The sequence below is a fragment of the Ascaphus truei genome, chromosome 1 (genome assembly GCF_040206685.1).
Source record: "Ascaphus truei isolate aAscTru1 chromosome 1, aAscTru1.hap1, whole genome shotgun sequence".
NCBI classification, from domain to species: domain Eukaryota; kingdom Metazoa; phylum Chordata; class Amphibia; order Anura; family Ascaphidae; genus Ascaphus; species Ascaphus truei.
In genome coordinates this window covers 275,641,190-275,661,071 of record NC_134483.1, presented here as the reverse complement: position 1 = coordinate 275,661,071, position 19,882 = coordinate 275,641,190, and the positions used below count along the sequence as shown (strand labels likewise).

The 19,882-nt window shown below is 41.8% G+C and overlaps 1 protein-coding gene across 4 annotated transcripts in view; it reads left to right on the top strand.

Annotated features, from left to right (window-relative positions):
- The first annotated feature begins 10,125 nt into the window (after nt 1-10,125).
- Nucleotides 10,126-19,882, top strand: part of TBC1D2 (TBC1 domain family member 2) — a 167,098-nt gene continuing 157,341 nt past the window's right edge. Inside the window, exons 1-3 of one of the 4 annotated variants that reach the window (XM_075604331.1) lie at nt 10,126-10,456; nt 10,953-11,021; nt 15,017-15,468. In XM_075604331.1, coding sequence (XP_075460446.1) covers nt 11,009-11,021; nt 15,017-15,468 — 465 coding nt within the window. In that variant the 5' untranslated portion in view covers nt 10,126-10,456; nt 10,953-11,008. The remainder of the gene's footprint in view (nt 10,457-10,952; nt 11,022-15,016; nt 15,469-19,882) is intronic. The other 3 variants (XM_075604321.1, XM_075604311.1, XM_075604302.1) reach the window with 3 other exon arrangements.

Below are 19,882 nucleotides of genomic sequence, written 5' to 3'. Positions count from 1 at the left end.
GGAAGTATATGCAAAAAGAATAATTGCAGTGTTTAATTGCGCTTCCCTAATTGTAACCACCAGTCAGCTCATAATAAGGGAAGGGTCTTGATTTAAAGGTATAATATAGCATGGATAGAGTAGGCAATAATATACAATATGGGATATTAACATATATCTCCAAGTGGTATATAGTAAGTGGTAAATAACGAAATAGTTAAACCATAAGTAACCATAAGTGGAGAATATTGCATCCAGCGGAGCACCAGAAGTATCAAAAGGAGATGGCAACACAATAGGCTGTCCAAGTATAAAAGGGAAGAGCAGTGAAATCAGCGCTATTGCGATAAATTAAAACAGTGACACTATAAGTGACAAACATTAATATAATACACTTTAAACTTAAAGTGGGGGCTGCCTAGGCAAAAAAGGTTAACACAGACCAATACAAACAGTAAAAACAAAAAAATGGCGCCTCCATGTGGAAATATATTTAAATCTGACCAAATATAGTGCAATGTGAATGGAAAGGAATCCTGAGGGAAATCTTCAACGAAGTCTCATGGAAGGACTAACAGATATGTAAAACATGGACAAAAAAGACAAAAGAAAAAGATCATAGTGCAACTCAAATAACAAAACAAATGTAAACAAACAAACACTGAAAAGATTGGCAAAGAAATAATTACAGATTTAATGCAATGAAATAAAAATATTAATAAAACAACAGACATATGTCAGTTGGGCTAAAGAGGCTAATAAAGCTGTGTCATCCGGTAGGAGTAAAATTGAAATCCTACTTACAGCAAAGCTGAAAAGTATAGACCCATAGAGCAGCTGTCCTGGAAATCAGACCGGAGCCTCTGCAAAGAATGGAAACAGCACAGCCTCCATGGATCCACACTGCCGGGACGACCACTGCTGCCACACACGCAGACCTTCAAGGTGGGTGAGGGGTGCCACAGGGAGGAACCGGGACTACACGCTATTAGAGGAATCACCGACGCCGTACACACAGACCCACTGGTCGCGTGATGTGCCGGTGACGTCACAATACAGCGCGAGGGTAGGTGGAGCGCCCGGGAAGGCAATGGAGCTCAGAGAGCTGAGAGACAGAGTCTGAAGGTGACAATGCGCAAACGGGGGGGGGATGATCCAAGTCTAAGCCAAAAAGAAACCACCCTACGCGTTTCGGGCCCATCAGGGCTCAAAAAACCCTATCTTAAAGGCACAGTGCTCAAAGTGAATGTATAAATTCAAGGCTATGAGCATATTAAGTTTGTTGATAAAATACACAAACTACTAAGACTGCCAGTACCAGCAAACAGCAAAAAGAGTTTAGATGTTTATATGTAAGGCACATATTATTTTGAATATATAGTTATTAATTACTTGGCCAAGAAAGCTGAGAGGTCAAATTCGATGTTGAGACCATTGGGAGATAACGTTTTAAGTTCATATATCCAATATGACTCACGTTTGCTGATACCATTTATTTTATCTCCTCCTCTCCAATTGCCCGGATACATTTCGATTGCTTGGCATTTAAGGCCTTTGGGGTTTTGCTGGTGATGGATTAGGAAATGGTGAGATACACTGTGTGTAGTTAACCCTTTCCTAATATTGTACACATGTTCATAAATGCGTCTCTGGTAAGCTCTCCCCGTGCGGCCAACATATTGTAGCCCGCAGGGGCACTGTAGTAGGTAGATAACAAACACAGAGTGACAGTCAATGTATGAACGAATATTATATACCCGACCAGTAACGTTGGAAATAAAAGTGGCTTGATTAGAACTATATTTACAAGCTGTACAATTAGTACAGATAAAAAAACCTTTTTGACAAGGTTCCCCGCCTTGTTTAAATTGGGGCAGCTCGGGGCCAACCTAGATTGTAAATTAGAGGCTTTTTTGAAGATAATTGAAGGTTTAGGGGGAAGGATTTGGGCCAAGGATGGATCTCTCAAAAGAATTGGCCAGTATTTATATAAAACCCGCCTAATTTCGGGTGCCATAGAATTGTATTGCGTGATGAAAGACACAGGGTTTTTCAAATTAGGATCAACCCTATCTTTTTTGTACTCCAGAAGACCAGCTCTCTCAATGTCCTGTATTTGTAGCAGGGTCTGGGAGAGTAACTCCTCGGGTATTGTCTATTCAAAAATTTATTTTTAAGTTCGCTCGCCTGAGACGCAAACACCTCATCACTTGAGGAGTTGCGCCTCAGGCGAATGAACTGGCCTTTAGCAATAATACGCAGCCACTGAGGGTAGTGTTGGCTATTAGTCAACACATAATTGTTGGCCTGCACAGACTTAAAATATGTTTCAGTTTGTATACAATTATCTACAGAACTAATATTTAAGTCCAAAAAATCGATTGAGCTGGAATCAAAATGACAAGTGAATTTAAGATTCATCTGATTGTTATTAAGATGAGAAATGAAATGATTTAATGCGTCGGTACTGCCGTTCCACACAAACAAAATATCATCTATGTAGCGAAGACAGAGCACCAGGTTTGCACCAAGGGGGCAGTTGTTCCAAATTAAACTCTCCTCCCATTGCCCCATAAATAAGTTGGCATAACTTGGTGCAAACCTGGTACCCATGGCCATGCCACAAATCTGCAAATAAAACTTAGAATTAAACGAAAAATAATTATGTGTTAGAATAAAATGAATGGAATCTAGAATGAAATTTTTTACAGCTGGTTACATACTACTGTCCGTATCTAGCGTGTTGCGTATGGCTAGACACCCAAGGGTATGGTCAATCACCGTGTACAAGGATGTTACATCAGTGGTGACCCACACATACCCCGGTTGCCATTCCAAATCGCGCAATGCTTGAAGCACGTGGGTGGTATCACGCAGATAGGACTTTAAAAGTAAAACATGAGGTTGCAAATAATAATCAATCAATTGTGATAGATTGGAGGTAAGTGAACCAATTCCAGATATAATGGGTCTACCTGGTCGGGTATGTAGATTCTTATGGATTTTGGGAATGGTATAGAACAAGGGGATACGGGGATGAATGGTGTTTAAAAAATCATATTCATCCTTCGTAATGGCTAAATTGGCCAACCCATGATCGAGTAATGAGGTAAGTTCAGCAAGAAAATGCGAAGTAGGATCCACAGATAGGGGGAGGTAAGTGGTTATGTCATTAAGTAGTCTATTAGATTCATAAATATAATAATCTTTATCCATAACCACTATACCTCCTCCTTTATCGGCTGGTTTGATCACTATGGATTCGTTATTTTCCAACTGAACCAAAGCTAATTTCTCATGTTGGTTCAAATTGTCTTTACGAATCTTAAAATTATGACTAGAGGTCTCCAAGTCTAGAGTGACCAAATCGATAAAGGTATTGACGAAATGTCCCTGTGTATGTTTAGGGTTAAAGGTGGAATTTTTCTTAAAAGTTTTAACAGGTGGAGCAGTTATAGTAGGATCAATTTGGGTAGGAATAGTTTGATTACTGATGCTATTAATAGCATCATTGATTAAATACTTTTTTAAGGCCAATTTCCTAGCAAACTTCTGTACATCTATATAGATGTTAAAGCTATTCGGCCCGCAAACTGGTGCGAATGTTAAACCCTTACCCAAAACTTTTTTCTCAACATCAGTTAGTGTGTATTTGCTGATGTTGAAAATACTTTGATCTTCTACATTATTTCCTCTAGCTCTGTTTCGTCTGTTATTGCCTCCTCTCTGTCCTCTACATCGTTTTTTCTTTTTTTCTTGCTGCCAAGGAGCACTAAATCTAAAGGGAGTTTGGATACCGAGGTTACTTTTACCTCCGGAAAGATGTGCTCCCTTTCCTTTCTATTCAAGTATAAGCCACAAAGAGAAAAAGCCTTATATACAACCGTGCTCCTGTAGTATAGTAAGACCGCTACCACATTCACTGCCGAACTCCATAGCTGAACCTGCTCATGGACACCATCCAACTGATGTCATTATACCCCAATGCGCATTTTGTGTGATGCGTCACACTTCTTCAGGGGGGAGGAGCTGCATAGAGGCTATCTATGTCTGTAATATAACCGTAGTTGGAGGAAGGGCAGGTTCACGGTAACCAATCAGTTCGATTGCCGTGGTGATATAGTTATCAACCGGCTAGCATAGTTGCAAAGTCAATGTAATTATGACAAGTAATTATTGCTAGGAGGTACAAATGATATACAAATATTTACAAATATATACATATATACACATAGCGCAGCAATCAGGTCTATATAGGTGCAATCCTCTTGAAGTGTGGAAATTGACATGATATACTGTATGTCCATTGAAGGTCGAGCACATCAGTAGATGGACAGAATTGCATAAAATATATAATGATATTTGGGACAGAGTAGTATGATAACTGCGGGTAACAGGTTCAGTTAGAGTTTGTGGGAGGTATAGGACTGTACTAACCTAGGTGGCCCGCCCCGAAGGACAAAACGGGTCTCTAAAGTTAAGCTATATCCCTGGATCCCGCTACCCCGGTGGAAAAGTGAATGAAATTGACCACACTCATATACACATAAAATATCTACAATAATTAAAGTATTTCGTGTGTTCCGGCATTGATTTAAATAAAGGAAGAGTAGATGAAATCCTCATTCATGCCGTGGGGTGCAAGTGTTCCCAAGGTGTGGATCCACCTGCACTCCCTCTGCAGCAACTTGCGGTCCCAATCCCCTTTACGAGGGCCCCATGGGACATGTTCTATGCCCATGAAGCTGAGAGCATTAACATCACCCCCATGTTGATCATTAACATGCCTGGCAACTGGTGTATCACGATGGTTACGTACCAATCCCAGATGCTCCAAGACCCTTAATTGAAAAGGCCTATGGGTTTCTCCAATGTATTGTTTATTGCATATACAGGTAATCAGGTAAACGACACCAGTTGTCAGGCAGTTGCAAATGTTTTAATCGGAAAAGAAACTGATCCCTTGGAGTCAGAAAAGCTTTTAGCCATAGTCATTGATGAACACGCCTTGCATCGGCCACAGGTAAAGTGTCACGATCATGCTCACCACAAACCGGGACCGGACTGCGGGGCTGAGGTGGGGAGGTATATACACCGACCTTAGGCCATGAAGTCAGGTCCAGAGTGCGGATTCCGTGGTCAGACATAGCCAGGTCAGGGTTGGCGAAAGCAACGTTAACGCTGTCCAGGGTGGGGTCAAGGCAGGCTGCACAGGAGCGGTGGTTGAGGATGCAAGCGAGGATCGGCAACGGGAAGGCAGGTGTGTGGCACTACAGCATAGCAGCTTCAGCGTAGACAACAGGAACTTGGGCGGAGCCACTCCAGTATAGGAAACAGGAACTTGGAGTGAGGCCGCTTCAGCATAGAAAGGAGGAAGCTGGAGCAGAGGCGCTTCAGTGTAAGAAACAGGAACTTGGAGCGGGGCTGCTTCAGCATAGAAAGGGACCCCGTGAGGAGGACAAGGGTAGGACGGCACGAAGGCCACTGCAAGGAGGATAAGCAGCAGGCCACAGGAACAAGAAGCTAGCACTGGGAATCTAGCGCTTCGACATAGGAAGGCCATGAGGGAACAAGCAAGGAGCTTGTGGCCAGCATAGTGACACCAAGGGAGATTTGGATTATGCACAGCACTTCCTGGAGGGAAGTGCTGACTCTAAATAGCACAGGAGGCCAATCAGGCCAGAGCTGCACAGGAGGCAGCAAGAAGCAGGTGATTGCATGAGCAGAGAATGTTTATCTGGAACCTGCATAGCTCTGTAAGAAATGGGTTCCAGCCAAACCCAGGGGCGGATTCCTTACATAAAGAACTCCTTCGGTTTTGGGCCCAACCATGTGCTATCCTGTTTCTCCCTAAAATGGCTCTGTACAAGTAAATCACTCAAGTTCCTTGAGCGTCTGCTCACCATATTATGTGTCGACCTCAAAACCTTTGCTAGGTCACTATCCAGTACTAAGATATGCCAGTGTCTTTGTAGACTTTGGCGGGTCGATCCCCATTGATCATTATATGTGCTAATGAATCTGACGGTCTTCTCCTCTGGGTTCTCTATCCCTTTTTTGTGTAAGGAGATGAGGTCTATATGTGTGAAGTGCTTTTTGATAAGCTCTCTTAACTACTCTTTTACTGTGACCACGCGCTAAAAAGCGATCCGTCATTTCCGCAGATTGTGATTTAAACTCAGTCACACTTGAAAAATGTCGTCGTAGGGGCAAGAATTGGCCTGTGGCTAATCTGTTGATCATATGTGGTGGATCGTGACTTGTAGCCATAAGTAAACTGTAGGTGGACGTAGGTTTGCGGAATGTTACTTTACAATCTACCATAATATCTTTTCGTGATGGTTAGATCAAGAAAGTCAATGCTCTTAATGCCACAGTGATGTGAGTCTTAGATTGATGTCATTTGTATTAAGCTTATCAATGAATTCCCTCAGTAGCTGTTCAGTACCATTCCACAGTAATAAGACATCGTCCAGATATCTCGCCCAAAGTAGAATATTCTCAGTGAATTCTTTGTTGGCCTCTATGAACACCACTGTCTCCTCCCACCAACCCAAGTAAAGACATGCGTAGGTGGGTGCGCAAGTGGTGCCCATGGCCGTTCCCTGTAGCTGATGATATATTTTGTTGCTGAAGGTGAAAAAGTTTTTAGTAAGTATAAAGTCCAACAACTTAATCACAAAGTCGTTGTGGAGGTTAGAGTGTATATCCCGGGCCTTCAAAAAGTGTAATACTGCCCGCAACCCCTCTGTAGGAGGACGTGCGCAGAGGTATGCAAGGGAGACTTGTTAAGGTGAAATTAAATAAGGCTTTTATTGCGCCTAATCCTTTAACATAAGAAAAAACATCCAAACATTAAAAAAAGGGGTCAAACAACGCTTCTGTTCCACTTGGGAGTATTTCTAGTGAAACCAATGCAGTCCACAACTCCCTTTAGATTAGCATGTCTCCCAGCCCCAAACATATATCTTGATATGTGCAGATATATCAAAAGTCTTATAAAGGAAAGTCTTATCTGTTTCTTGTAGTTGGAGGGAAAGTCTTCTCTTTTCCTGGGTTGCTGCCTTTTTCCTTAGGCTATGTGAGCATTCAGGTTTAGAGGTTCTTTCCCCTGTGTCTTGCAGGCAGCGTGCTGTTTCTTCTGGCAGGCTTCAAGACATCGGTCCCTATGGTCAGTTCCACTACTTGTGATACTCAGGAACAATCTCACTTCTTGTCTCAAAGACAGGCTTTTCAAAGAAACCTAATCAGGCAGGTGGTGTTGGTTAATTGACTACCCGCAGTTAACCACCACACTGCTGGATTAGAGGCACATTTCCTGAACAGGGATAACTCCCCTGTTACACCCACCTTATGTATATACTTGTATATAGGCCCTCAACGTCAATGCTGACCCTACCCTTATTACTCGCTGACTGGTGGTTACAATTAAGGAAGCGCAATTATACACTGCAATTATTCTTTTTGCATATACTTCCCTGTATTTGCACCAAGTGCACCCCACCACTATCTATTCTCCCACCTGCTTCCCTATTGGGGGTTTATTTTATTTCATTTTTAGACACATATGTATTTGTCACTTGTCTTTCGGTGTTACTGTTTGATACTATTAAAAGTTTATTGTTTTTGATTTTAGCAGTAGACACCTCTGCCATTTTTGGTTATAAGTGTCAGCTTGAGCAGGACTATTTAGTCCTTCCTATGGACAATATATTATTCTGTAATTGGGACTTTTCAGTTCTCTTAGTGGATATTATATCCTTATGTATATGCCTACTCTGTTTTCCCTTGGGTGCAACGTAAAGGGGACTGTTGTGACCTCGTCACTTTCTCTGTGCTTCTCATGTGTATATTTTCCCCATGCACCAGGTTTAAATACACTTTGTGATTTTTAGGTTTGAGCGATATCCTGCCATTATCTATTTCGTAGGGACTTGTATTCATCAATTTTTATAAGGTTTTATAAAAATTGTGTGATAGCCTTTTTAATGGTCTTACCTGACCAGCACTCGCAGCAAAATTCAGCTTGCTAGGACATTCCTAGCAGAAGTTAGCTATTTGCTTGGTTGTGGGCCGCTGGCTTTTAAAACCCTTTTTCCTTTGCGCGGTTTACAGGGAACTACTGTTGCAATAACCCATACATTTAAAACATGATATGATTCGTGCCACCTTTATCCCTGGTCGGAGACACACAGACAGTTTTTAATACAATTACAGTATCTCTGCCATCACTGGGTTGCAGAGCTGACACTCTACACTTTAACTTAAAACCCCTTCACCTTATACCTGGTGAGAGATGTACGGAACCTCCCACTGGGTTCTGGGTTTGGGCATATACTGGGAACTGTAATGGAACCCAGTTCCCTGCCTGGTCTTACTGCCCTGGTCTGTGCTGAAGCAGGGTGATTTGGTGGTGAGCTGCAAACTGCTTTCTAGGGAGGATTTTATCCGGTTGTCTGTGTTCCTTATGTCCTCAGGACTCTGGGGGGATTCCTGAGTACATGTTTCGGGGTAACCCGCACCACTGGCCCCCTTCTACCCAAACACGCCCATACAACATTTTACCGTAAAATCACCCCTGAAACTCACGCCCTGCCCACCTCCGCTGGTTGGCACTCCTGGAACAGTAAAACCACACACACATCTTTATTATACATGCAGTTACATGCCATGATTGGGTGGAAGAGCTGACACTCACAATTCCCCAATATGGCTCAGGGGCATCCAGCCGGGCCAAATACCTTTATTAATGGCCTGGGTACCCCTTCACCGTCACAGTACCCTACTGGTGAGTCACGCTTACGTTTTTAAGGGGAAGTATTGCTGGGAGAATGTGCCTACATGTATCCGAGAATCAGGCATGATTCCCGGGTACATTTATTGGGGACACGGTAACCCTGGACCCCAACCTCCTAGACACATTCTGTCAATGGTTCCTCCGCAAACCCCCCCTTGAAACCCATACACTAGCAATCCCTGCTTGCTGGTATGCCCGGAAAGGGAAAATCACAAAAATAATTTAATACACCAAGTACAATGCGATCATACCATGTTACTGGTCCAAGAGCTAACTCTCTTGGACCCTTATACACGGAGCAGGGGTAACCAAACGGGCTTGACCTTTATTATAGAGACTGGTTACCCCCTCCCGTCACACCCGGCTACAGCTGTTCTAATCTGATCAGCCCCGCACTCAGCTCCGCTGCCAGCATCCGTCTCCACCAACCTCTGCTCACCTCCTACCCGTCCACACCGGGAGGACACGGTTCATTAATAATCTGGACTGTCCCCGCTAAACCGGGATATTTTGATAATTATTGAGAAACCGGGATGGCTGATTAAAAAAACAGGACTGTCCCGGCTAAATTGGGACTTCTGGTCACCATTAATACCCCCCTCCTCCCCTCCCCCCCCCACACACAAATTCCACTCACACAATTCCACCCCCAACTACGCACAATTTCACCCCCCCCCACACACACACAATTCCACCTCCCCCCACAAACACACACATACATAATTTCCACCACCCAAATAATTTAACCCAGCCACAAAACACACCCAACCCCCTCCACAATATACACACAAAAATTTACCTTGGGAGTGGGAGATCTCCCATGTCACGCAGGTTCTGCGTGGTTGTATAAAATATATCAAGGGTAGTTACTGAGGTAAAATAGATATGATGGGCACTTACTGAGGTAAAATAGATTTGAGGGGCAGTTACTGAGGTAAAATAGAGACCTCTCCTTGCGTTTTTTTTTTAACATTTCATTGTTATGAGTGTTTTTAAATATTAAGTTTTTTAAATGGAGCTCTCCCCAGAGCCCGAGGCAATCTAAAGGTTACCATGGTAATAAAAATCATGATTTTCTTAACACAAAAAACGTGTTTTGTTTAAAGAACAGGACAAACGCAGAAGGGAGCAAGAGACTAACATTATATGAGTTAAACTCATATAGGCTAATGGGTATGAGGGGGTTGAAACTTTAATTGCAACTTCTATATGTATGTGGCAAGGTGAGGCGGCACTTCTCACATATCACACAGTATCACATACCAGCAGTAATGCAGCATTTAAATAATGCACGCCCCCTCCCTTAATGCTGGGAGGATTTCCTCAGGGAGACGTCACTGTCTGAATGGCAAAATCTAGTTGTTGGGAAACAGGTTGTGACTTCATGCGAGTGATTGCATCTGTGCAACACTGCATGTATTTACATTGTGTGCGTTATAATCTATATCCCTGCAGGTGGAGAGAGTATAAAACTGTGTATGGAATTCCGCTGAAGACATCTCAGTCATGTACTGGCTTGTCCATGTGATTCACAGGTTGGCGCTGGACTCCACAATAACACAATCTGATCAGGAAGTGAACAAGAAGTTGCTAGATCCAGCCCTGCTGCAAAGGAAGGTTATGAATCAACCGTGTACATACTGTAGCAGCTAGCAATCTCTTGCTCTATGGCGTAGCAAAGTATGTACTCTCCCTCTCTCTATAACTTGTTCTCTTGTTCTGATCTCTCCTTCATTTGATGTAATGTATTCTCTCCAAGCTATCAGAATGGACTCTTCTCTCCTCTCCTTTTCTCCCTTAGATCCTTTGTTTCTCATAAATGCTTCTAAACATATTAGGTTTCACCCACTCTCCCTTTCAGGCATTTAAGTAAATGTGTTCTGCTTTTTTATATTTCATCTTTTTGTGACTCTCTCCCCCTCTCACCACGATTGGTACTATTTATAACACCCTCTGTTGTCTGTTTTCCTTCCAGGTATCTCAGCAGTGTTTTTTTCTTTGTCAGGCATGTTTAATAAACACTTTGTCGTCCTCTGCCTCATATCTATTCTCTGTCTCAAGTATTTTCTGTATTCTTAAGCTGAGACTTTTTTTTTTATTTTCCACTCTCACAAGACCTGTCATTACCTGATATATTTAATGTACCAATTTAATTTACATTAATTTTTTTTTTTAGCAGGCTATCATCACAAGTGGTTATTTATTAGACTGGAAAATGGTTTCAGAGACTGCATGTTTTTACAAGGTATGTGTATCCCTTCACTCAGTTGAAACTTTTTTTTATTTTTTTTTTTATTTCTCTCATGCTGAATAGTTGCCATCTGCACATGGTAATATGTATTACAATTTGTCCTATGCAAACAATTATTTTCCTGGATAATAATTTATTAATTTAATTTTTACATGAGCCAGCCTCAAATGTATGAAGTGTTGTTAATTACGCTTTTTCTTTTGAAATCAGATGGCTATTTGGTTAAAATTAAAGCCACAGTACTTGGACCTTGTGTATACAAATGATATGAAGCATGTACAGTATTGCATTTTGCAGTTATAAAAGTTTTTGATTAATTTCTTTGGCCTGCTGTAGTGCTATATCCAGCACCACATGATGTGGGAGCGGCACCACTGAGAATTAAATGGAGTTGTGGCCGGAGTTACTTTATTCATATAAAATAATGGTATGCACCTGCTTCATACATAGCCCCGAATAGGTTGCAGTTGTGAAATATGATTGTGAATTCTACATAGCTGATTTAAAATCTGAAATCAAGTACTGTAGTTTCATTGTCTCAGTGGACTTGCATGCAAAGTCAGTACAGATTGCAAACTATATAGCAGGTGAAACGTGTTTTATTAACATAAATTCGAAACCACTATATTCATGCTCAAATTGGATAGGAAGCAATGGTGACACATTTTGTGTTCATATGCAGTTTAGTTACTGTATGACAAGTAACAATAAGACAAAGCAGGGTTTGAAGACTTGTGGAAGAGATGCACTGTAAATATACTTGAGTTTCCTTTGCTTTCCTCAAATGTCAAGAGCAGTGCATACTCAGGAGCAAATATTAACTAGCAACTTTATTTCATATTCCGCTTTTCTCCCATTGGGACTCAAGGCGCTTCACAATTTCAGTTTAGTGAGCAGTACATAGGAATATTACAGACACAGTCCCTTTCCAGATGAGATTACAATCTGACTTTGGGGCCTGGGGCAAAGGGAGAGAAAGTGACTTGCCCAAGGTCACAAGGAGCTGACACTGGGATTTAAACCAGGTTCCCCTGATTCAAACTCTGTGTCATTGTTTACAGTCAGTGTCTTTACTCGCTAGGACACTCCTTCTCCCTGGAGTTATTTAACGTCTAATATCCTTGTTGCATTAATAAAATTTGCTTTCAGGGTAAATATGAAGTGAAAGGTATAATCCTGCTTAGTCTTCATTTGATAAACCTCATGCACAGTTATGTGCCTGTGTAGTTCATGCTCAGGGCTTAACAGTCTGTGTGAGTGTAGTGTGTGCAGAACAAACAAGGTTAACATGGCCTGTCTGACTCAGGGCAGCTTCCTAAGATGTCTCATAACAGACTAGACAAAGATAGAGTGCTTACGTAGCGATTAATAACTGGAACAACTGTACATAATAACTTCCTAGTATGCCTATCAGAATTCCACTCACTAATACTGTGGAGCTGGGTATAACTAGGTGCCCACTCTGCAGCCTACCTACTGGTTTTGAGAAGTTCTCAAAAGATTGCTGCAGTCTCCAGTGAATTCTATGAGATGGTCTTCTCACAGGCTCTCCTTCCACTGAAAGCCCTGCTCAACAAAGAATGCCCCTTCCTTCCCCCCAGTCATCAAAACGACCCCACCTACTTGTTCAACAATCAGGGGCCCAGGTCATGACGTAATTACATTTCAGGCATAGAGAAACAATAAATCTCCATGAACATCCCCTTCCCCCCCCAAAAAAATATATAAAAGAATTTAAAAAACCTGCTTACTGTTTGCTTGAAGCATTTATTCTAGTAAATACACTTCGATTGTAAACTCTCTGTGGCAGAGGTTTCTTGTCTATTGTCTGATTTTGTTTGCACTTTTTGTATGATAATTCCCTGTACTGTATTGCCTCTTTGTAAAGCGCGGAGTACTTTGTGAGCCCTATATAAATAAAGATATACAAAAGTCAGTTACATAGTTAAAAAAAAAATTGTGTGCGCTACATGCGACTGCTGTTTAAGCACCTCCGACTCCTCCTCGTTGTCACCTTTTCTGTCTTCTACCATCTACTGTATCATTTCACCCCCTTTTTTATGGGCATCTTTGCCCCGTTCTGCATTTCTCTCTCATTTATAGTGAGTCCTCGCTTATCCGACACAATGCATCCCGCAAACCCCTGTCGGATAACAGATTATCGGAAAGCGGGAGCAATGTTAACCGGTGGCAATTTGTCGGATTCGCGAAATTTGCGGCGGATAATGCATTTTTTTATTGCATTAGCTGCCATCAAAAAACGCGTTAGACGGAAAGCAGAATGTCGTAAAGCGAGGACTACCTGTACAACTTAATTTACTAAATGCCCAGCACAAGTCAGTGATATCCACTTCAATTGTGCTAGTGTGATATGCTACTGCTGCTGCTGTTTAATTATAGACGCAAAAAGGGTAGCTCGGACCGCTCACCGTAGGTTATGTCCCCATAGTAGGTAATATATAATAAATAGAAAGCATGATGCAATAGGGGAAAATATTGCATTTTAAAGAGTTGATTCAAATAGGATAAAAAGAATCCCCAGTTGCTGCACTCAATGCGTGTGAACGAAAGTATCAGACAACAATGGTCCACCAGATAGTTTGTCTAGGAGTGGCAGTCAAAGTGCCGTAAGGATCAGGAATGTTAAAAACAAAAATAACATTTTATTACAATGAATTTATAGGTACAACATTAGTAAGCAAATACAGTAATAAAGTTATAAAAATCCCTGTAGAGTAGTAGAAGTAGATAGGGGTATTAGTGTCTATCTGAACATCTCATAGGAACATAATAGTTTGGTCCAGATGTGTATGATAGTCCCCAATAAATCTACTGTGACATAATATAGGATAGTGGTATAGAGAGCAAAGAAAATAGGAGCACACAGAGGGTAATTATCCCCTAGAATTACAGTCAGTGCAGTACCCCTGTTCGTAGTTAGGTACACTCCTGCTGACTGATATATGGTACAGTAGGTAAAGAGTTAACACTCAGAGATTTGCAAAGCCAGACATGGTATTGTATACAGTCACCAATCACTTAGTTCTTATGCTACAGCTGCAATTGCCGTTGTTGAGTGATAGGTCCAGTGCCGGTTCCAGACCTGAAGTCTAGTTCCTGTAAGACACTGTGTGGGAGAAGAACAGAGAAAATCTCCTCACGAAGTTCCTTGCACCTAGACCTGCAGGGTGTTCGCTAATTACCCCAGTTGTGAGTGTGTGTATTTCTGTATGGTTCAAACAATGGGGAGGTCCCTGCTCAACCTAAGGTAACTGTTTAATTTACTCCTTACTAGAGTGGTGCTATCAGAGCAAAAGCATATGTGCAATACAAAAAAAGAGAAAGAACCCTTAGAGATGCACACTACTCTACTGGTAAACCTACCAGGATTCTTTCTCTTTTTCGTGTTGAAAATATTTCTGTATGGAACGGTTGTGGATATTTTCCAATACATTAACTTTTATTAAACGCTGTAGTTCTGTCTGGCGAATTGATCCATGGTGTATTTGTCCTGGTCTCCTGTGACAATATATATATATATATATATCTTCGTGTGTGATAGAGCGTGGAAAGGTACTCTAAGGCCGCGATTATATTGGCGGTGTGCTGCGTGCCACCGGAACAAACTAATGGAGAGCGACGAAGGCGCACTTAGTGCGCGTGTTTTTTGGAAATACACTTGGAATTATTCTTGCCACTTTACGTGAGCGGTTCAGCCAATGAGGGCGAACCGCTCATGTGACATCACAGCCATGCCTCCCGATGCCTGCAGTGCATGTTTCGCGTGACGTCACGCACGCCGGCACTATAATCGCGGCCTAAGACAAAACATTGTTGAGTAAATCAAAGTGTTATCTTCGTAACCAATTCATGTGCATAGATGGATAGATTGAACCATACACAACAAGAAATAAAATAAAGGCTTTATATGAAGACTTCCTCATATTTTCAGGGATTGAAAAACTTTTGTTCCAATTCTTACATTTCAGATAAAAAAATCAATTTTAACATAAATATGGAAGAAAGAGAAGCAGTGCCTGGCGTGGCTGTAGAAACACTGGCAGAAGCAGAAAATGAAAATACAAAAAGGCATGTGGCCCCTGAGCAGATTACAATATCCATGACAGACTGTGATGAAGATCAGCCTGAAAACCCTAGTGAAAATGCTCACCTTAAGCCTATAAAGGAATGCAAAAAACGAAAGCCAAAAAAACTCTGTGGATACTTGTATAAATTGGGCTCGAAAGGACCCAAAAAGGCGTGGAAGTACCGCTTCTTCTCCTATGATGAAAATAAATGTCACTTGCTTTACTACAGAATGGCTAAGGACGTTTGCTCTTTGGGAACCATTGACCTCTGCACCGCAATATTTGATTGCAAAATGGACGTGGAGGAGGGAACGTTTGAGATCAAAACTCCAAGCCGAGTCTTTGTCCTTAAGGTATGAGCTAGTTTAACAAACGTGGCATTATTTGCTATAAATAATACATATTTCAATAAGGTTGTCAGCCCCCATTGTTTACAAACTACCAATACTTATGTAATGGTGATTCCCCCACCTAATCGCGGATAGGGGCCATTACAGGGTGTTTGTGCATATACCTGCTGGAAACAGGAGGGCTGAGTCATCTGCCATGGTAGTGGGGACACAGGAACAGGCTTCTAGGGTTCATACCCCACATATTTACTTAGGACAGCGCCTCCATCTGCCATAGGCTCCGGGAACTGAAGGTGATCTCCCACGGTAGAACTTATTACCTCTCCCCCCAGTAAGGTCACGCACCTGGTAGGAGGTATATTGCAAAACAGGAACGGGTTTATTACTACGGTACACTGTGCAGTAACAGTTACACAGCAGTCTTCTGCCAGATACAGTCGGTCAGATCAGCTATCACTGAAGATGGTCCCTGGACTGTCACTACAGGCCAAGGGCACCCACAGCCACCCTGGCTCTTCCCCCACCTCCCTAGCAGAGGCAGAGGTATGGTCAACACTCACTCTCCCCCAGAGGGAAATGCACATGGGTAGGCCCCCAATCTCAGGCTCCCAATTGTGTGACCTTCCTTCCTCAAGTGGGAAGGAACAACCTCTAACTTTAGGGCGGTCCTGCCCTTAAGTACAGCCAAAATGCGGGCACCCTGTTGTCCCAGCTACATCAGGATGTACCACCCCCTGCTGTCACTCAAGTGCAGTACCAAAAGATGAGGGGGGAAAACCCCATACCAACTACTGGCAACCTGATAGTACCAGGGTTTACGGCCAGCCAATTGGGTAGAATAGTAGCCAGGGGGGGTTCCTGCAACACTTACATGTCATTGAGGAATCATCAAGTAGTTTTTTTTTTTTTTTTTTTTTTTTATAACATAGATTTTTATTGGTTTTTCAAACAGGACAGGAACACAGCTTACATCCATTGGTTTTGCGAAATTACCAATATCAATCATGTTTAACATCATAAAGTAAAAAACAAAAACATGAAAGGGACAGGAGGGGAGGAAAAGAAGGGGGGTAGGGTCCATTCACTACCCTGGATTTATTCTCTTTTACATTTTTATCTCTGTATGTTGTCTGAGTTGATCGAGGGAATGTGGCTTCAGATCCTATGTGGGACTATCTTATTCCTGATTCTATTGGGCTCGGGGAAAAACACAGTGGTACTGAATTTGCACCGCCATCAGAGCAGAATGCATCTAGATCTATCAAAGCAGTATTGTGGACATCTCATCCCCTGGGATATCTGTCTGGGCCAGCCATAGCACCCAGAGCTTTAGAAAATTTTCGCCAGTGTGGTTGACTAAGCTTGTCAACTTTTCCATCTGTCATACGAACCAAATTCTGTTCCGAATTTTTAGGATGGAAGGAATTTAATTCTGTTTCCAAAATGCTGCAATCTCGCACTTCGTCACCGTTGCGAAATGAGCAACTAATTTAAGTTCTGCTTTAGCTAGGCCCGGCATTGGTCTGTTTTGAAGAAATAGCCATGGGTCTAGGGGTGTCACGGGAAAATCCTGTGTCAGGTAGGACCTCGGTAGCCAGAACAACGGGAGCAGGCAACATTGTTGGGGTAACAGGCTGAGGTCGGTGGTAAGCAGCAAGTTGGATCGTCGTGGCAAGCAGGGGTCTGTGACAGGCGGCAAGCAGGATCATCGCGGGCAAGCAGGGGTTGGTGACAGGCGGCAAGCAGGATCATCGTGGGCAAGCAGGGGTCAGTGGCAGGCAGCAAGCAGGATCGTCGTGGCACAGACAGAGGTTCGGCAACAGGAAGACAGGAGCAGGAACCTGGCAGGGGAGCAGGGACTGAGACCATGGATCAGGGAACAAACAGGGACAAGTCAGATTACCAGCAAGGGCCTTTAATGTAACAGAACTCCAACACAGAACAGGTACAGGAACAGGAGCTGCGGCATAGGCATGGAGTCTGGCTCAAAACAAAGGCAAGGAACCAAACAGCAAGCAGAACTATGACAGAGAGAGGAGCAATAAGAAGACAGACAGACAGACAGAAGAACCCCAGAGCAGACAGAAAGCAGCAGCACACCCGGTGGACAAGGAAAGAACTATGGCTAGGCAGGATGTCTAGGAGACCCTGACAAGGGGGATTGTGAACTCTAAAATCCTCAGGAGCCAATCTTTAATTTTGTCCCATAGGATGGCAATTCGAGAGCAGGACCATAGATTGTGTAACAGATGTGCGTACTCTCCACATTGTCTCAGGCACAATGGAGAGTATCCTCGTATAAAATTTGACAGCTTAACTGGGGTGAGATACCATCTCATTAGTACCTAATTAGAAGTCTAATTCTAGAACTTCTCCAAGATCTGTTTCCCATTACGTCATATATCCTAATTTCTGGGTTACCTTAGGTCCAGAGCCGACTACTTCCTTATACATTCGCGTTGTGAGTCCGCGATTGTCAGTCTCTCTAAGACAGAGCTTTTCAAATGTGGTCAATGGGGAGTGAGGATTGTGTTTGTTATAAAATGCCCTGATCTGGAGGTATCTATAGAATTCCGATTGGGGGATATTTTTGTTAGATTTGATTTGTTCAAATGATTTAATTGTGTTATTCCCCTCCAGGTCTTCAAGTCTAATTATACTATTTTTTTTTCCCATATTGCGAAGTTAACACTTTCTATACCCGGAGCAAAGTTTAGATTTCCCCATAATGGGGTCATCAATGTGTTTTTAGAAGTTAAGCCACTTTTCCGTGCTATTTTTGGACTCAAATTAGATTGTTTAACTCCAATGGGGAGCAAACTTCCCTCTCAAATGCTACCCATCTTTTCAATTGAGCTGCTTTAAAGTACGATATCAGGCAACGTACCGCCAGTCCGCCCTCTGTAGGTTGTTTCAAGATGGTCTGTTTTCTTACTCTCGCTTTTTTACCTCCCCAAATAAACTTGGAAATTGCAGACTGAAGTGAGAGTATTTCCTTCAGTCTGAGTGGCACCGTCAGGGTTTGGAATAGATATAGTATACGTGGGAGGAAGTTCATTTTTTCACTGTACATTTTTCCAATCCAAGATGTTATATTTAGACCAACCTCTAATATCCTCCCTTAAGGACAGAATTAGTTTAGGGAAATTTGCCTTATTAATACAGTTATAATCTTTGGTGATATATACTCCAAAATATTTGATGGTTTGTGTTGCCAATTTAAAATGAAAAATTGAGCTCTATAAGTTTTTTTTTTTTTTATAAATGTATATTTAACGTTTCTAATTTGGATTGGTTAATTTTGAAGCCTGAAATTTTGTAAAATTTTCATAGTAAGTTGAATAGATTTGGTAGTGAGGTGAGGGGTTTGGACAGGACATGAAAGACATGATCTGCATATAAAGCGATTTTATGTGTTTGGTTGTTAAAATTGAGCCCTGAAATGTCTGGGCTACAACGGATTTGGGCTGCTAAAGGTTCCATAAACAGGGCAAAGAGAAGAGGTGAATGGGGGCATACCTGTCTCGTGCCACTTTTAATCTTAAAGGGATTTGAGTGAAAGCCCTGGTGTAAAACCATAGCTGCTTGGCCTCAGTATAGAGATAAAATTGCAGTTGTAATCTTTTCACCAAAGTTTTCTATTTTTGAGACATATTGATGCCATGTTTTTTTGTATAGCTGCCATTTTTTCTTGAAATACCTTATTACCTAGCCATGATCATTGACCATGGTTGCAACATTTTCATTTAATAATTTAAGGCAGTATATATTGTATATTCAGCAGGTTAGGTGTCTACATTTGAAATGCTATTAAACATATCTTGAATTTCGAAACAAACGTTAAAATGCAAACATAAGAAACTGCAACTGCTCCGCTACATGGGGATGCTACACCTTATTAATTTATCAGCGCAATCTTAATAATTTTGTCTAATAACTTTTATTTGACAAGAAACAAAGACAGGTAAAAATGCTCAACTAAATACAGTGTATGTATTTTCACCTCTGTAACCTCCCAGGTTTTATATCAAAGCCCATTCTGTCCAACTACAATCTTTCATAGACACAAATGAACATACTGTAGTGTGCTACATATACCATACGTGATGAACAAATTCTTGTCAGTGGTTATCGAAGGTGTACATGTAGCATTCTATGTGAATGAGAGGAAAACTCCCTTGGTTATAGAAACACATACAGTGGTCCTTAAAATGTATTTTTCATTAGGAATGTAATGGGACGGAATCTTGTCCTGAATACTTTCTTTGATAGTGCCATATGTGTTTTCATACTATTTTTTCATTATTTGTATTTATACTGCCCACCTTTTTAGGTTAGTTGCCAAGTAAGCAAAACTTAGAAATCATTTTACTGATTTAAATACCTGTGTTGTGAACTCAGACCCCATTAGAGGGCT